Source organism: Drosophila suzukii, chromosome 3 (genome assembly GCF_043229965.1).
Source record: "Drosophila suzukii chromosome 3, CBGP_Dsuzu_IsoJpt1.0, whole genome shotgun sequence".
Taxonomy (NCBI): domain Eukaryota; kingdom Metazoa; phylum Arthropoda; class Insecta; order Diptera; family Drosophilidae; genus Drosophila; species Drosophila suzukii.
This window is the reverse complement of record NC_092082.1, coordinates 12,924,848-12,942,827: the sequence shown is the minus strand read 5'-3', so window position 1 is coordinate 12,942,827 and position 17,980 is coordinate 12,924,848. Positions and strand designations below refer to the sequence as shown.

The following is a 17,980-nucleotide window of genomic DNA, read 5'->3' as shown; positions in this document are numbered from 1 at the left end:
ACCCCAACACTTTGTGGATATTTCGTCATTGAACTTGACTCATCCGGGTTACGTTCGGTGCCAGCAACTAATGTTCTAGGGGGTTATTTACCCATAGATGTTAAGTATGTATGGTAATAGATATGAATAGGTGGATTCCCGTGACGTGTGCAACAACAAAATAATCGTTAAACAAAATGACGAATTACTGAATATTGTGAAAACATTTTGTTTAGCCAATTAATTAGACAAGCATTAGAGTAGCAATTTGATTTCGTTTTTATTTCGGTTTAAGATTGCTTACAAATACGAAGATTATTTGTAAATTATACATTAATGTGGCGGACCCATCCGAGGTTGTTCCGTGTATTTCGAATGGAAGGTTATTGAATGGATTTGAAATTGGAATGGAAATGGAACTGGGGACCATCTCTATATACATTATATACACAATACGACTCCTAGCACTCGACTCAATCAATTAGACTACAATACAAAAGTATAAAACGAAACTCAACAATATCGTCAACAAGGCACTTAAATTAGTTTATCGCATTTGCATGGAAATTTTACAGATTCTCACACTTTTTTTTCGTTTTTCAGTTACAATTACTCTGCGTTTTTCATACGGTGTTTAATTTAATTAGTTTGTTTTGCATTTGGAGAGACAATAAATATTTAATTAATTGCAAGTCGTTTAGTAATCCTCATCGTCTTCATCTGGCGGATCTGTGGCATAGGTCAGTTCGTTCAGGTAGAACCATTTCTGGGGGGGTTTAAGATCTGTTAAATATCTGTTGGGTTATAAAGAGTTGTTACAAAACTCACGGGTGACTCTGTGCAATTGAAGTTGTAGTCCCAATCACAGATTCTGTACTCCTGGTTAAAGCTCGTCTCATTGGCGCACAGATGTGGAATCCGATTGCCCTCCTCATCGCACATGTGAAATATCTGTTGGATGGAAAACATGCTGTGTAAATATGGTATACTTTCAGGCATTTGATAAAACCTCTTTTAAAGCTTGGTTTAAGCTTTTTGATTGGATGCTTCTCTCTTTTTAAGTCTCTGATTTTCTCACCTGGCAATTGTACTCCATGTCGGCATAGAAGCCCACAGAACGCCTCTTGCAATCGAATGAGAACGTTATGTTATCTAAATTCGTCCATTCCTTCGTCTTGTGATTTTGAAATACTGGACTGGCTGGCTCTTGGCCTTGAACCGCAATGGCGGCCAGCAAGATGGGACCTGAAAACCGGGGAATCAGATAATTATTTAGTTAATTTGGTGCATACCTATAAAAAATATATTTTTTTAAAGTATTATGTAATATTTCGGTGTCTATCAATAAATTTCTTTAAAGTATTGGTCATTATTTTGGTATCTGTCGATCTAAAATCAAACTTTTGGACAGTATTTTAGTCTAATAAATGTAAGCTTATATCTAAACAAAATTCAACTTATTTCAGTACCGCTATTTTTTCATTTTATTTTTTAAGGAATGGCTTACAATGTATCTTCTTGAATTTTGGGATACTTTCATAAGTTGAAGTCTTTTTATTTCTTTTGTAAAAATATCAGTTACATCTTAGAAGCCTACTCTTTACCATAAAATATTAACTTCTATATTAACTTCAAACAAAATTTAAAGTTTTTCTCATTATTACAATTAATTATACCCGTTACTCGTAGAGTAAAAGGGTATACTAGATTCGTCGGAAAGTATGTAACAGGCAGAAGGAAGCGTTTCCGAACCCATAAAGTATATATATTCTTGATCAGGATCACTAGCCGAGTCGATCTAGCCATGTCCGTCTGTCCGTCTGTCCGTCTGTCCGTCTGTCCGTATGAACGCTGAGATCTCGGAAACTATGAGAGTTACAATACTGGGATTAGGCACGCAGATTCCTGAGATTCCTGCGCAGCGCAAGTTTGTTTCAGTAGAGTGCCACGCCCACTCTAACGCCCACAAACCGCCCAAAACTGTGGCTCATACAGTTTTGATGCTAGATAGAAAATTTTAACTGAAATGTATTGTTCTCATCAATACCTATCGATTGACCCAAAAAAAAGTTTGCCACGCCCACTTTAACGCCCACAAACCGCGAAAACCTGTGTCGCCCACAATTTTCATGCTAGATAAAAAATTTTAACTGAAATGTATTGTTCTCATCAATACCTATCGATTGGTCCAAAAAAAGTTTTCCAGGCCCACTTTACCGCCCACAAACCGCGAAAACCTGTGACGCCCACAATTTTCATGCTAGATAAACAAATTTAACTGAAATGTATTGGTCTTGTCAATACCTATCGATTGGTCCAAAAAAAAATTTGCCACGCCCATAACGCTTAAATCTGTATACCGCCGGTAGGTGGCGCATTTTAATCTCGCTTTGCTACTTGCATATCCCTATTTAGCTGAGTAACGGGTATCTGATAGTCGAGGTACTCGACTATAGCGTTCTTCCTTGTTTTAATTTTAAAACTTTACCCTCTGCTCTTATCGGTTGGGTATCTTGAGAACTTATGACAATTAAAACTCCCCTCCATCTATAAGCCTTTTTCCAGCTCATTATCCAATAACTACTTGTCTCATTTAGCCAAAAACACCACCTTTGGCGGATTGTTTTGCACCTGCAATTCCCCGAGTTGGCCAGCTGTGTTACCTTTTTCACTGCTTCCTCCTTCGCCCACATTGACCATGGCCAATTTCTTAAGTTATTTGGCTCACGCGTGGCCCAAACACTGCGAGTGGGCCAAAATAAGCCGCGATGACAGTCGCTTAACCGACTGACTGGCTTAATCGACGCACTTAGCATTTAATTTGTGATTGTGTCTCCGTCTCGACTTGAAATTGAAGTCTTTATTGAGGCCACTACTCACCTAGTAAAACGCCGGAAAGCCATAAAATTCTATAACTGTAAACCATTTTTGTGGCGTTGGACATTTTGGCGTGAATTTTGTTTTTCTTGTCCGCAACACTGCTGTCCGCTCCGTTTCGATATCACGCTGAAAATCCAAATCACGATCGTCTCGCTCGCTCTCTCTGTCGCACACACTCGCCCTCTCGCTCGCACTGCTGGCCTCTTGCTACGCGTCCATTTAGCTGGCTCTGTTTTCAATTAGGAAGCGTGTCTTCGGTTTATGGCCGGCACATGGCTAAAACGGGGGAGCGGGAAAAAAGAAAACAAAATCAGTCGGGAATGGAAGTGAACTACAAACGGCAAATTGGGGTGGTTCGTAATACGGCAGAAGGTTAAATAATAAATACACTGGTCGGCATATGTATTTTGACAAAATAAAAGTTAAGTATACTCATAACTTGAATTTACTTCTTGTAAACTATAGGCATCAATGGAAAGGTAATTTCAATGCCGTTTGAATGATACAATACATTTCTTTACCCATTCAGTACTTATTGAAAAGGACAAATTTGTGTAAATCAACTTTTAAATTTTTTTTTCAAACTTTTTTCCTCGTCTTGAAAACTTAAATTTTTTGATGCAAAAAGTTTCTTCAAACAAAAACAATAGTAACTGCAAAAAGAATTTTTCAAAAATCATTTTCCTTATATTTTTTATGATTTTTTGAAGGTGACAATGTCGGAAAAAATTTGTATGAAAAAGAGAAAAATATGGCTCAAATGCCTGTTTTTAAGCATTTTCAAAAATTCATAAAAAATATAAGAAAAATGATTTTTGAAAAATTCTTTTTGCAGTTAATATTGTTTTTGTTTGAAGAAACTTTTTGCATCAAAAAATTTAAGTTTTCAAGACGAGGAAAAAAGTTTGAAAAAAAAATTTAAAAGTTGATTTACACAAATTTGTCCTTTTCAATAAGTACTGAATGGGTAAAGAAATGTATTGTATCATTCAAACGGCATTGAAATTACCTTTCCATTGATGCCTATAGTTTACAAGAAGTAAATTCAAGTTATGAGTATACTTAACTTTTATTTTGTCAAAATACATATGCCGACCACTGTATATTTATAGAAGGATGGGTTTTCAAGGTATACAGATTGGTCTTACATAAAATCTTTTTTGTTAGAGCGTAGTTTTAGCCAAACTTATGATCAGGTCAGCTTAGACCTCAAGAGTTATATGTTTTAATATTTCTAGAAGATTTTTTATTATATTTCTTTATTGCCTAAAACGTCGAAGAATCTATTTTAATGGCTACGGACTGTTAAGGTTTTATAAATATGTGCATAAAAAATCTTTAATTTTTATAGCCTTTTCAGCTTAAAAAAATACAATTTGATATATATATAGTTATTTATTTTTAAAAGAAAATAAAATTGAGCATTTATTTTGTAAATATTCTTATTTTTCTCATCTAATCAACAAGAGTTTTTAAATATAGTGGTATATTTACCTCTATATTAAAATGTATATTTTGTTTAAACTACGATTAATTTAAAAACACTTAGTTCGTTAATACCAAAATCTACATGCTTTTTATATTTTTCAAATAGCTATAGTTAAAATAATTGCTCTGATTAAAATACAAAGGTCAAACATGTGATAAAATGGTAATTACTAAACCAAATAAAAAGTAATTGACTTGAAAAACACTATAACTTTGTTAATACCCCAATCGAATTAAAAAACAGTAATTTGGTTAAGAAGAACAAGGTGTTTGAATTGATCTAATAAAAGCTGAATAGTCTCATCTATTAAATTCCATATGCAAAATGCCAAACATAGCAATACGTTTCCTTCAACAGGTTAAAGTGGGCTCATTCAGCTCATTACAAAACCAACCAGACGAGGCTTAGACGTAATTTACATGCCAAACCCACGCCGCCAAGATTTTGGCTTGACTCATCACCATCGTCAGCCGGATGTTTCATAGCACCCATCTCCACTAATTGATTTTCTTCGACATGCAGCAGACAAGAGCTCCAAAATAATGAAAAAACACTCCAAAATGAGTAACCCACACATTGTCTGGCCCAACTATGTATATCCTGTACCGACAATCACTTTGACCCACTTTGCTGTCATTCAATATTCTTTTCTATAACTTCCATGAAATTGAAAACATATATTCCATAATACCTGTATTTCACATCAATCATACATTGTCAAATTAACAGAGGGTATTTGAAAAGCTTTAAACGCCATTAAAAGACAATCACTCAATGGCAGATCCAATCAGCGAATAGAATATACATATTTTGGCAAAAACAAGTTTGCCGTTTCATGCATTTTTCTTGCGAATTGAATGATTTATTTTGGAATTTTTATTGCTGATTGTTTTGTACCGATTTAGCAGCGAGTGAAAGAAGGCCGTTTACGACCTTGTAGGCTCAATTAAATTGTCAACCCGTCGGGATTGGCGATTCCCTTGGTTAATCCAAGTCTTTCACTTAGGACCCCGGTAAATCCTTGACATTTTAACGCAATTTATGGCCTCTGGATGCGTAAGATGATGTTGTCGATGGCGAAAAGGCCACGAAAGATCCGCCAGACGAAATAATCGTAAATCTGTTTTTATCTCAACCTCCCTCGCAACTAATTTTCAGCGCCAGGAGTTTGGGAACGGGAATCGGAATGGAGACCAGAGACCAGATACCGCCTGCAACAGAAATGAATGATATGCAAATTTTTTGCATCTCTCTAAAGTCGAGTCCGTGATGAAGTGAAGGCAGTCTTAAGGCGACGTAAAAGGTCATCAGTGCCCAGGCCAGGCGAGACAAAAAGCCATCTTCACGCAAAACTGGTAAAAAATTTCATGGATCCCAAAGGGGGTTTGGGGGTTTTTAAAAGAGGATGAGGGTCTGTGAACAAAGAGGCGCCTGCAAGATGACACAGCAGCCATCCAGCTGTCTTGAACCCTGTCCATTTGGTCAGCTTGTCTTTCACCGTTTTTCAATGACCATGGCGATGGCGATGGCGATGGCGCCTGTGACAATTGGTCAAGACCCCGCTCAAAAGACCCATCAAAATTCCGCATAAAACAGCCTGAAACCAAACCTCTCTTGAAACTCTTTCCATGATTTCCGCAAAAGTGTGCTCAAACATATTTCGAGTCGGTTTGGCCGTTGTCAGAGTTTCTGGCTAATGGGAAAACACTCAAGCAGCTTCAACTGACGCCTACAAATCCTTAAGAGGCTTTAGGCCCGAAGTAATTGATTTTAACGGATTTCACACATCTTCGTTTCGGGGCGCTAAGTAATTAGATATTTATGTAAATACGTTTAAGTATTTTAATACATCTGATATTTTTTAGTAGGGGAAAATAGCTTTAAAGGTTGAGTTTTCAAGAAGTTTGGGTAGTATAGTTCAGAGTTTATATGTTTTTTAAAGCAAAAAAGGCTTTGTACTGTAAGAGATAATTCTAATTTTAATAATTAGGATTATTACCATTAAATTATTTTAATTTAAACCTACTCTATGATAGGAGAACTCAAGTAGTTAAAAGTGTTAACAAATTAATCTACTTTATAACAAGATAACTCGCCAACTATTTTTAAATACCTAATAATCTTTTAGAAAAGAAATACATAAGTTATGGAATTTTCAATTTATTAAGCAAATGAATAATTCTGCTGATACATATTACTAACAAATATTACCAAGGGCATTCAATCTTCGTGTCTGCCTGTTCATAAGAAGATGCCTCACTCTGGGTATCCCCCCAATATTCATGGCATCCTCACTTTTGACATTTTCTGACAAGCGTGAGAAGCGGCTGCCAGAGACCATAGACGATAGACGATAGACTTAAGACCACAGATGCTAGACTCTTCTCTAAGCTCTAGAGACCCCATCTGGCATGGTCCATCAATTGGTAGTGGCTGGTTAACTTTGCAGGCCGGATTCTGCTGGCCAACAAATTCCAGAGCTGCAACTGCAAGTTGCAAGTTGCAAGTACAAGACTTTTGGGCCATCTGCATGCCACAAGCATGTGCGGCATTAATTTTGAAAACACATTTTGAAAGTCTCTTTTTACATTTTATGTTCGGCTTGGGTCTTTGTGGCTGGGTTTTTGGATTTCGGCGGGGTTTCGTTGATTGGGTTTGCGGCTAATTCGGAAGTTTGTTGGCGTTGCCTTGCGAAACATCGCACTAATTTGTTAATTTCTGACGCGTAACCGAAGGCGCAATGTTTTATGGCTTTTTGGCTCTGTAAATGTATGCAAATGTCTCAAATTAAATTGTTTCTTGATGAAACAATGGAAAAAAAGGAAAGAAAGCAATGCCCTTGACTGAGTTTATTATTATTTAAGAGGTTTGAAGTTGTTTCTATAGGATTGAGTAACAGTATATTTTTGGACATTGAATAGTAAATTATAAATATGTTTAAATTAAGGTCACAAAAACTTGTACCTGCAATTTAATTAATTTATTTTTAAATATTTAATTATTTAGGATAACATTAAATTGCATTAACTTTCTTTATATTAAGTTTCATATCCTGTGGTGACTTGAAAAACATATTTATCGATGTTTATTAAACAATTACTGGCTTATAAAAAGTTAACAAGACCGGGGAGGTAATTGAAAACTTATTTGCGCTTTTTTCTGCTCTAGCATGTGCAACAATGTAAAATGAATGGTGGCGAGAAAAGTAAAAAGGAAAAGCCGAGAAAATGATTCCTCGTATGTGTGTGCAGCAGCGGAAGCGTCGCTAATTGGCGGAACTGCCGCTCAGCAGCAGCAACAATGGGTGGAAAAATAAAAAGCGGCAGAAATATGTTGAAACCCGGCGATGACGACACCTGAGATGGCTTATTGCCACCGCCCCGCCGGATCGGATCTCGAATCTCCAGACCCGAATCTCCAGTCACAAATCTCGGATAGATGGCCAACACTTGCATAACCGGGCGGCAAACATGGCCTAATCATCTCATCCGACTCCCAAGTAGCGGTTAGCCAAATTGATTAGACCGACTGCGTTGACACTTCAAACTTGGTCTTTTGCACACATATTTTTTTAGGAAAAGCCTGGCGAAATGGCGAAAAAGAAATGACAACGATAAATGGGATGCCGTTTAATTGAGCCTCGGATATAAATGAAAAACCCGCTTGACCGGCAAACCCCCTGGAATCGCCTCCCAACAAACATCCCGATCCAAGACAACTACGATTATTGGCCTTGAAAATTCGGTACGCAGAAATGCGCTTAATGCGAAAAATCAATATCGCTAAAAACACAAACATACACACATATTTAGCAGCAAATCAACAAGAAATGGAAAAAAAGTCGAACCTAAAAAAACTAAAAAGTTGATCGTTCAGCTCAGAAAAACCGGCTCAAACTCGGACTTGTACTAAAACGAAGCTATCAAAGCACATTTAAAACGATACAGCTACACCAAAGCCCGCAAATTTAACATAAATTGTTAAAAACAAAATTTAAGCAAATTATAGACACCAGCGGAGTCATCAACGTGTTTGTAAACGATGATGGAGAAATTAACAAGAAATTAACAGGAAAATCTTGAAGTAAAAACCCAAAAACACAAATGGAAGCAAAATTTTTGCAAGCCCTATGAATATTTGATATAAAATCACAGCAAAATTTCAGCTTCAGGGGATTTTAACTTGTATTTAATAAATGGTTAAATCATAATTTTACCCCTTAGCTAAGTGTTTAAAATATTTAAACATTAAGATATTGATACTAAACATTATATAAACACGAAAAGTCTTTTGCACGTATTAATTAAAATTTAATAAATCAATACCCATATAAACCAATAATATAAAATAAATCGGACGGCGCTTGGGAGTTTTGAAAATATCTGTAAACACGAAAAGGCTCTTCTAAGTAGAACTTAAAATGCATCATTATAAAATATATTCAATTAATAAGAACATAGGAGTTATGAAAACATATAAATAATAATAAAAAACATTACAAATGAAAAATATTTACGGATTCGATTTTAAAAGTAAAATTATACATAAATTATAAGGCATTCGTTGGAATTCTTGTGTTGACCCTGATCAAAGTCAAATACTATTTTAAAAAAATGTCTAAAAATTAATAATTATAAATGATTCAACTTGAGTTAATCGCTATTATTCGTCTAGACAATTAATGAACATAAGCAATTTTCAAAGCTGATACAGAGTGGCACCACAAATGATGCGATTACTTTGCTACCCAAAACATAACATTTTAATCCAATTGATATCACTCCGACATAATAATTTAGTTAAGCAATAAAAAGCTTGACAGCTTATGGCCATATTTTGATGGCTTATTTTTCGATTTACACCAACCTATTGGTTTAAGGAAACTGTTCGAGTCGATAAATAATGAATTTATAGATCCATTAAGGGGGAAACACCGCTTGGGAGGAAATTAATTTTCAATGGTCAAGTTTAAAGAAAGTCAAGTGACAACTGGTTTGGCAGTGGGAAAATATAAACCAATTAATTATTGCATCTTAATTTCTTGTTTATACACATAACCATATTTTGATGGAAATTAGATACTTGTAAAAAAAGATTACCAATTAAAGGCAAACGATAAATAATGAATGGTTCAAGTTTTGACTTCATCAACAGTAGCTTGAGAAGAACATTGATTTATGGTATAATCTAAAAAACCTTCCTTGGCAACGGCAATCAATGAATACCATTTTAATAATAATACCCATTGTTAGGCCGAAAAATATGCGTTCAGGAAACGGAGGTGGGTAACTGGAAAGCGGCCATAAAAAGGTCGCATGAAACTAATAATTAATTAAAATTCCATTAAACGCGGCAAGATACCCAGCAAGTAGCATTGATCGATCACACAATGCCAATTCAGTGATTTAAATGCCATCAGCAGCTGCCACAGAAGAAAAGACGGATCGGCTACCGATTGGACATACAATGTACATATATGTTCACATGTTCGACCAGCAAGTATACCTCTTTCGATCCCAAGACGATGTCCATCCGTCATTAACATATCAGCATCTGTGCTTCGCCAGAAATAACAATCGTTACAAGGGCATAACCGCCATCACCAGCTGATGATGCCGATGAAATATTTCAGATACCCATCGTTGGGCATAAGCTGATATTTTTAGATTCGCCACGGTAACATCTCATTGAAGTTGCCCTTCCTCACTCCAAAGATCTGACAACCCTCGACAGGCCAAAGATCGCAAATCATCCAATTTGTAGTGCGAATTCGCCCTGTGGCTGCCTTTGAAGTGCGGATTAGGCCTGCATCCCAAAGATACAAAGATACAAAGCTAAGAAACCACACAAAACCATCAAAATCATTAGACATTGATGTGGCCACGGAAACCAAGTCTTTGCAAAGGCTACAGCATTTTTATTTATATATATTTATTTCGCAATCTTGTATTAAATCTTAAGCCATAAACTTGTCGGACTTGTTGGCTAGGTTTTCTGCAAGAAAAAGGTGTGATATTGAGATCAACATTTGTTTGTGAACAGGGGGAACTTTTCAGGCCATCCATTGATTCTTGAGGCTTTTCGGTGGTTAACTCATCCTAATATTAGTCACCAACTTGTTATACAACTAAGCAAGGACAACACTAAAATAGTATAAAGTGATTTTTAATCTTAATACCGCAAGAATAAAAACGTCTTATGAGCTTGGAATATTCTTGAGTCATTCATTTAATATTGCACCATAAAGCAATCTTATATTTTTATGGGCATAAATGTATTGCAATTTCCTGTCAAAATAGCGTTTTATGGTTTTAAGATATCGGAAGTATTTGGCAAGCACTATGATCTAGAATTGCTTTTATATGGATACCAAAAGTGGTTAAAAGCCAGCATGTCTTTAAGATTAATCTTTCACATAGTGCCCAATTTATTTTCATGTTTGCCGTATAACAAGTTCCTATGATCTGCACATTTTAGCACCAAATTTATGATCGCAAACTCGAAAATCTTTCCGCTACCAGCCATAAAGACACTGTGACGCAAACGGTAAATCCATAATTTGAATGAATTAGTTAACATAAATTAGATATATTATTTGTTCGATTATATATAACACTGTTGTCTGCCAAAAAGTTTAATATGTTCTCGAAACAACTTCACTTGGCATTTGCCCGCGATTGGTCGGTATTGGTATGCGGTTAAACCGATTCTGGTTTGATTTCTCAATTGCGAATGTAAGCCGAACCGGTTGGAGCGAAACCCTTTTGGTCGAGTTCAAGGCTCGCCACGTGTCGTATACGTGATGTGCCGGCACTTGGGCAAATCCAAATCAAAATCCACACGTTGCAGTAAGCACTTTTCACACAATTAAACAGCAGCAGGCACTCGGGCCTTTCAGCCACTCAGTCATTCAGCCAGCGGGCAACATTAACTAACTAACTTGTAATGTGGCAGCAATAAATTTTATGTAAATCGCCGCTTTTTTTTGTGTAGCCTAAGTATCATTGCAGCCGCACAAGAAAACGGTACGAAGCTAAACAATGCAAATAAATTACGGCTGCGGGTACGGATACTTTGTAAGCTGATGTGCAATTGAACGCAGAGATGCACACATATATATTCGCAGAAAAAGAGGAGGAAAAAAAATACACCCGCCATTGCAAACACAGATACTCGGCAAAAAAAGCCAAGAGATTTTCCAAGAATGCTGCAGAAAAAACGCTACACTATAAAGTATTTTTTCTAGTGATTCTTCAAGATTGTCAGGAACTAACTTCTCCATGAAAAAAAAATACACCTCAAAGTACCACACATGATTGTGATTTTTAACCGAATCTTTTTGTAGAGCCTCTATTTCTCAATTTATCAAAAAGAACAGATTGTCAACGAAGTAATTTTAAACTTTTTTTTATAAGTATAAAAGGTTTTGAGGCAACTGAAATTGTATAAACACCCTATGGAATGGTGTTTCATTCTAAAAACTAAGAAATATTTTGTTTATATATCCTCTAGATAAAAAATAATTTAAAGAATTTTTTTTTCAAGTGTAAGACAAGCGGGTGGCTGCTGTGACTCTCAATCTCAATCCACTCTCGGCTGCTGTGGCTGTTGCATTTAACCTGCACCACCAACAACAATCGCAAACAACAAGTTATTTTTGTCCAAGTCATCGATTGCATGGCAGCTTTTGGCTTCGTCTTGGCTATGAACAGAAAATGCAAGTGACTCCATTGGATTGTTTTTATACAATTTACCGAAGAATTTATACATTCCTACACCTAGGGGCTAGGGGCTTTTAGGGATCATAATACCAGCACTAACCGCAAAACAAAAACAAATGCAAACTGAAACCAGCTATACGCAACAGAACTTGCTAATTGAAAAAAAATGGTCTGAAATTATAAAAAATGGAACTTTGCATAAAATTAATACTAATAGGTGTTATCGCATAAACAAGTTTGTTTTAGCCATAAGGTCAAACTATCAAATCTCCCAAAATGGATTCATAAAATCAACTAAAACATTGGTTAGCATGCCAATTAGCCTTAAAATAGTTAAGTTATTGTTGAGTATGCCAATTTGTTTATAATACTGGCAAATCTACCAAGTTTGGAAATGGAAATTTGATTTCATTTATCCTTTAGCAATTTAAGTAGAAATTAAAATTTTACCTATTTTGTTTCTAAAGTGTTTCAACCTTAACCTTTACTTATTTTATTTTATTTATTGGCTAGGATTGTTTTGACAGGCAAACTAAATTCTAAGACATAATACAAATTAATGGCTGTGATAATTTATTGACATTTTTCTTTATTATGTTTATTAATTTCATGAATAAAACAAAATTACTCATGCTGATTTATGATACTAAACACGTTAATTTTGAACATGATTTATGTTTTATTTTAATTTGAACTGTAGTTAATAAAAATACTTTATTCAACGAATATTTATTTACCTATCTCACAAAATAGCAGTTACTTTTTTATTTATTTTTTATTTGGGTTTTACTGTTTCCGTATATTTTTTAAAATCACAAAACATTTAAGAGCTGTTTAATTATATTTTTTCCTGCCATGTAAGCTAAGATCGGTTGTCAGGTGGCTACCCGCTGGAAAACTTGTTGTTTACTTGTTCTTTTCCATATTCATGGGGCACATGTGATGGCTGGTCGGCAGCATCATTGTTATTTTTTGCTGAATGGCAAAGTTTAAGTTATTAACCCGGGCTACAAAATCCACTCGAACACCTCCTAATGATTGCCGCTTACGCAAATTGCTCCGATTTATGACAGATTTTGATTTTTTCTTTGGTTTTTGGTTTTTGGTAGGCATTGAATTATGCTAATGGCGCCGATAGCGATACATCATTATGTGCGTGGCCCGCAGATCGTTATGTAAGTTCAAATTTGGAGCACACACGCATTATATAAGAGTGTTTTGCAGTTTGCCTGCAGTTTGCCGAGGGCCTACCTTGATGTTTAGAGGTTGCACTGCTGTATATCCGAAAATCGAAATTAAATCCAAGAAATCCCCACTCACTGAGGCACTGCAAACGACTTTCTTGCCAAATCTCGAGGCTGGCGCTTAATTATTTTTTGAGAAAACGCATTTGCATAAGATTTTCTCGCTGGGCATTCGTATATATATAGAGAAATATCAATTTTTGCGTTGATATTTTATGTAATAAACACTGGAAAAACTATTGCTATTACGATGGCGGATTGCTATGGCTATTTCGCCAGCCAGAAAACGAAAACAAAATATATATAAATTTTATATATATATATATCTATCTATATATAAATATAGCTCTTTCTTCACACGCACACACACAGAAAATCGCGGCACGGCTCGAATCGAATCGCGTATCCGTCGGATGCAAAGATACAAAGCCAAAGTTAAAAGACAAAGCAACAACCGTTCGCTCAAGCGCCCGTTGAACGAATAAAACGGCCCAAAGACTTGGCCCAAACACTTGACTTGGCCCGCAAAAAAAAGCCAGGCCAAAACAAAGCCAAACAAAGGCAGCAGCAGCAAAGTCAGCAAAGCTTTGCAAAGACAGGCGCGAAATGAAAAGTGTTGTCTTTACTTGTTTGCCGTGTCGCTTGTCTTTTTTGGCCAATGCATTTGTGTTGGCCTCGTTAGCTTACGGTGGGTTTTTATAATATTATTATTATTTCTTTTTTGTTGGCCTGGAGACGTGAAAACGTTTGCAAAGTCAGCGCTCAACTGGTTCGCAGGCCGCCGCTCAAATTGGTTTTATACGCGGATCGCATCGGATCTGGTCGGAATTGAATGAATCGCTCTCGAGCTGAGCGCACTTGTATCTCAGAGATACATCCGCTGCATTCGCAATGGCCAAAAGAGATGGTTTGGCCATTGAGGTAGGTTGGCTTGAGCGCAGACTCCGCCAAGTGTGGTGTACTCGGTGGTTTGGATGGTTCGGTGGTGCCAACTGGTTCCACTTTGTCTCACTGATCTCCAGACTCGAGTTGAGTATTATGGCCCATTCAAAATTCAGGCTCTTCTTCGGTAAGTTCATGGCTAGGCAAATGGGTGAATACTAATTAGCCAATTCCATCTGTCTACTATGTGACGCATTCAGCTAACAGTTCTGGATGGAGATCTCTTTTTATCACCCCCTAAAATACTCTTACTAGGGGTATTTCTGTTTAATAAAGAAGCCTTTATTTCTTCTTTTTAAAAATTTAATTAGAACATGATTTTCTGAATCTTTTCTTGTTATAGATGCTGAAACTCTTCTCTTAACTTAAGTATTCGACCTGAATTGTTGACACTTTGAGTCAATTGTCATTTTTTTAAAACATACAAAATATATACTCTTATAAAAAGGGGTTTTTTTTAAAAATGGACTTTATAAATTACTTTTATAAATACAAAAAATATTTTTCAGTAAAAGGATTACAATAAACAGAAAGTGGCACGACCCAAAAATATATCTATGTTTTATATTTAATTTACAACTCATATTAAATTAATTAAAATTCGTTAAAGTTTAGATTTATACACAAACATGTTATGCAATTTCCTAAAAGAAAGTTCTTCTAAAAACAATAATCATACAATGTATTCCAATTTCATCAAAACAAATGTTATATAAGAAGCCTGTTCTCAAGATGGTTTGATTTTAATGGTTATCAAATATCACAAAGTCAGCTAATTCAGATTGCAGATTTTTAGGTGATAAACTTAAGTGTATTCTAGGTCTCGAATGTCCACCTCCGCTGTCCTTCTTTTCTCGTTTTTAATTAACATAATTAAAATAAAATAAAGGCGAGCATTGGCCACAGCCGCAAAATGTATAAAATTAAATTAGCATGAGAACAACTTTTAGTTTTATTCACTTCTCTGGCTTTTTTGGTAATTTTGCATTTGTTTTTTTGGGAATCTTCTGTGTGAGCGTTTCTGTTTAATTTTGATTTCTGTGGTTTTGTTTTTTTTTCTTTTGGGTATACTGCTAACTTGACGTCAAGTTCATCAAACACGTCTGATTAGGAGCCCGCCCGCTTCAAGTGGTAACTGGTTAGGTTACCAGCCCCTGAATCTGAATCCAAATCCGAATCTCTGGGGGTTTTTGGCCAAGTCAGAGAGTCTGGTCATTTGAATGCCAAAGGCATCGCACGCTGCTCTTTTCACATTTGCCGTTGGTCTTTCTGGCTTTAAAAAGCAATTTATGATGAGCGCGAACAACGAATTTATGACCGGCGGTGGATCCACAATTCCGACACGGAATCAGACACCGACCCACCGGTCGTTCGATGCGAGGCTCTCTGGGCTTAAATGTCAAACTAATTTAGGCAAGACACTCCATTAAAACTGGATTAATTAAAGGCCCAACGGCAGCCACAGCCGCAGCCAAAATGAAGCTATTGATTGCAATCAGCTCGCGAATACATCTTTCAGATCCAACGATCCAACGATCTATCGATTCACACAATGCGAAGGCTTTTCAGATCCAAAATCACTGACTGGATGACTGATTGATTAGCTAATTAAATGACTTATTGAGCACCCAATTGATAGACTATCTAGCAGATATATACTGCTTAGCTGATAAAGCTAAATTGATGAGACAGAACTGACAGGTCTGGGATTTTTATGGTAGTTCAAGGACTAAGCTGTTCATTTAAGTAAATTTATGCCCGTAAGTTCAAATGATTTTTAAATCTTTTGTGTCTTAAAGTTCAAATCAATGGGTAATATCTTTAAAAAAAGAAAAGATAACCTAAGGTATGAGAAAGTATTTTAGGTTATTAATAATATACTGACTATATCCATGATAATTTTTGTGTTACCTTATTTCTAGTATAATAACTAAAAAAAAACCCGAGAAAATGATTTTTGATATTAAATGCCTTTTTCTTCCCCATAAAAATTATAATCGCCTTTGAAGTATTTCGTTATAATAAGCCTTTTGAGTATTTTAAACAAAGCAATTGGTTAAACTCACTCAAGTGTGAATCACGCATTAAGAACTTTTCAAATGGCCTCACTTTACAGGGCTTTAAAGATATAACTACAAAACCAATATCTTAATAACACACTTATTTGTCGGAACAAAGACTAACTTTATAAGTGACCGAATACCTGAAAGATCGAATGATAGACTACATGGGCGATTGATTATATCATTGGCGCCCAGCGTTTGTCATTCGATTGGCGTCGGTTGGCTACCGCGATTACTCGACTGCCAGGTAATTAGCCGTCTTTGCTTATATAATTATTTCAAATATTTTAATTAACAAGTGGCAACTAGCAGGGCGTATGCGCAATATGGTATCTCTTGCCGGCTGCACTTAGTCAATTAAAGTCGAGTGCCCCACAAGTTGGCTCATTTCCAATATGCGATCGGCAGTAAAACCCGAAAAGGAAAGGAAAGGTGTTGACCTTGTCCAACAGACGGGCCAACACGCACCGCTTCCAAGATCGAACCAAAAGACACATGTCTGGTTTGCCTTCTCGGCGAGAAAACAAAAGATAATGCAAATATGCATGGAAACCCTTTCAGAAGATCAGAAGCCGGTCTTAAAACTCAAAAAGGTGTTCGAAAAGTGAAAGTTAAGCCATGCTTAAGTCGTCCCTAAATCATTTCAAGTTCAAGGTTGTTTTTGGTCACTGGTATTTGAACATTTTCACATTCCAAATGGGATATACTATATGTTTTTTGTAGCCGTAGCCCCCATATAGACATATATATTTTGCGCTAATTTCTTGACATTTACCGCTTTCATTCAGGGGTATATGTTGTTGTTGCCACACTTGATCACCAAAAATTATGTCCATAATTACGCTGATGTTAATCGATTTTTAAGTTGTATACCCCAACACAGTTTGCTCTTTTTTTTAAAATTTTTTTGTAGAGCGGATTATACAACAAATATTTAACACCTTGCAGACAATGGAAGTTGGGTTTTTATCGCCGCTGGATTACTTGGCTGACTCGCATTTGAATTGCTTTTTCAAATCCACTCAGTAAATTAAATCGTGTAGATTCCATTCGACGGGTAATAACCCGTCCAATGTTGAAAGTCAATATAATATCAAGTTTTTAAATTATTTTTTATACATTTCAGTGGATATGTGTTCCTATATTCGCCTTTTGTTGTTGCCAGGCAGCCAAAAAGTTTGCATTCAAAGCACTCGCGCTAACTGCATGTTATTATCTAGAGCATGAAATCCAACTGACCGCCTCACTGGAAATCAACTCGGCTCAACTGGACTGAACTGAACTGGACAAGTGGCTGGTGGCCAAGAGATTGTTAGCACAGCAGAATCTACCAGGTAATAAGCCACTCAAGGCGGCTTTTGAGTGCACTGTGATTGGTTCAGGGGGATTATCTGTTTGAGGGAATTTTTCAATGAGTTTGGTTGGGATAAAATAGTAAATAAATTGGATAATTTTAACTAATTTTCAAAAAATAAGAGAGTTTAGTTTGTAAATTAAAATAAAAGCTTGTGTAGGAAGTAATTTGATATCTAAAGTAGGAACAAAAATAAAACATTTAAAATTATCGTAACCATTAGTTAAAACATTATATTTTAAGTTAAATTAATTTAATATATTTAATATTCCTGGAATATTCGTTTTTTTACTTATTTTAGGAGTTCT

At 35.9% G+C, this 17,980-nt stretch overlaps 3 protein-coding genes across 7 annotated transcripts in view; 2 read left to right on the top strand and 1 right to left on the bottom strand.

The window, feature by feature from the left end:
- The window catches only part of LOC108007086 (stress-associated endoplasmic reticulum protein 2), a 155,896-nt gene that overhangs the window by 75,046 nt on the left and 62,870 nt on the right, over positions 1-17,980 (top strand). The gene's annotated exons all lie outside the window — the stretch shown is intronic.
- RpL28 (ribosomal protein L28) overlaps positions 1-17,980 on the top strand; it is a 384,986-nt gene that overhangs the window by 328,222 nt on the left and 38,784 nt on the right. The gene's annotated exons all lie outside the window — the stretch shown is intronic.
- ckd (cracked) lies at positions 235-14,112 on the bottom strand. Of its 2 annotated transcripts, none has more exons than XM_070995325.1 (5): positions 14,001-14,112; positions 2,860-3,135; positions 1,058-1,224; positions 808-930; positions 235-745 (listed from the first exon to the last, which is right to left on the bottom strand). In XM_070995325.1, the coding sequence occupies exons 2-5, from the start codon at positions 2,921-2,923 to the stop codon at positions 677-679; spliced, it is 423 nt and encodes a 140-aa protein (XP_070851426.1). In that variant the 5' UTR covers positions 2,924-3,135; positions 14,001-14,112; the 3' UTR covers positions 235-676. The 2 variants fall into 2 exon arrangements, with proteins under 2 accessions (XP_070851426.1, XP_070851425.1); XM_070995324.1 differs by having other exon boundaries at positions 13,321-14,075.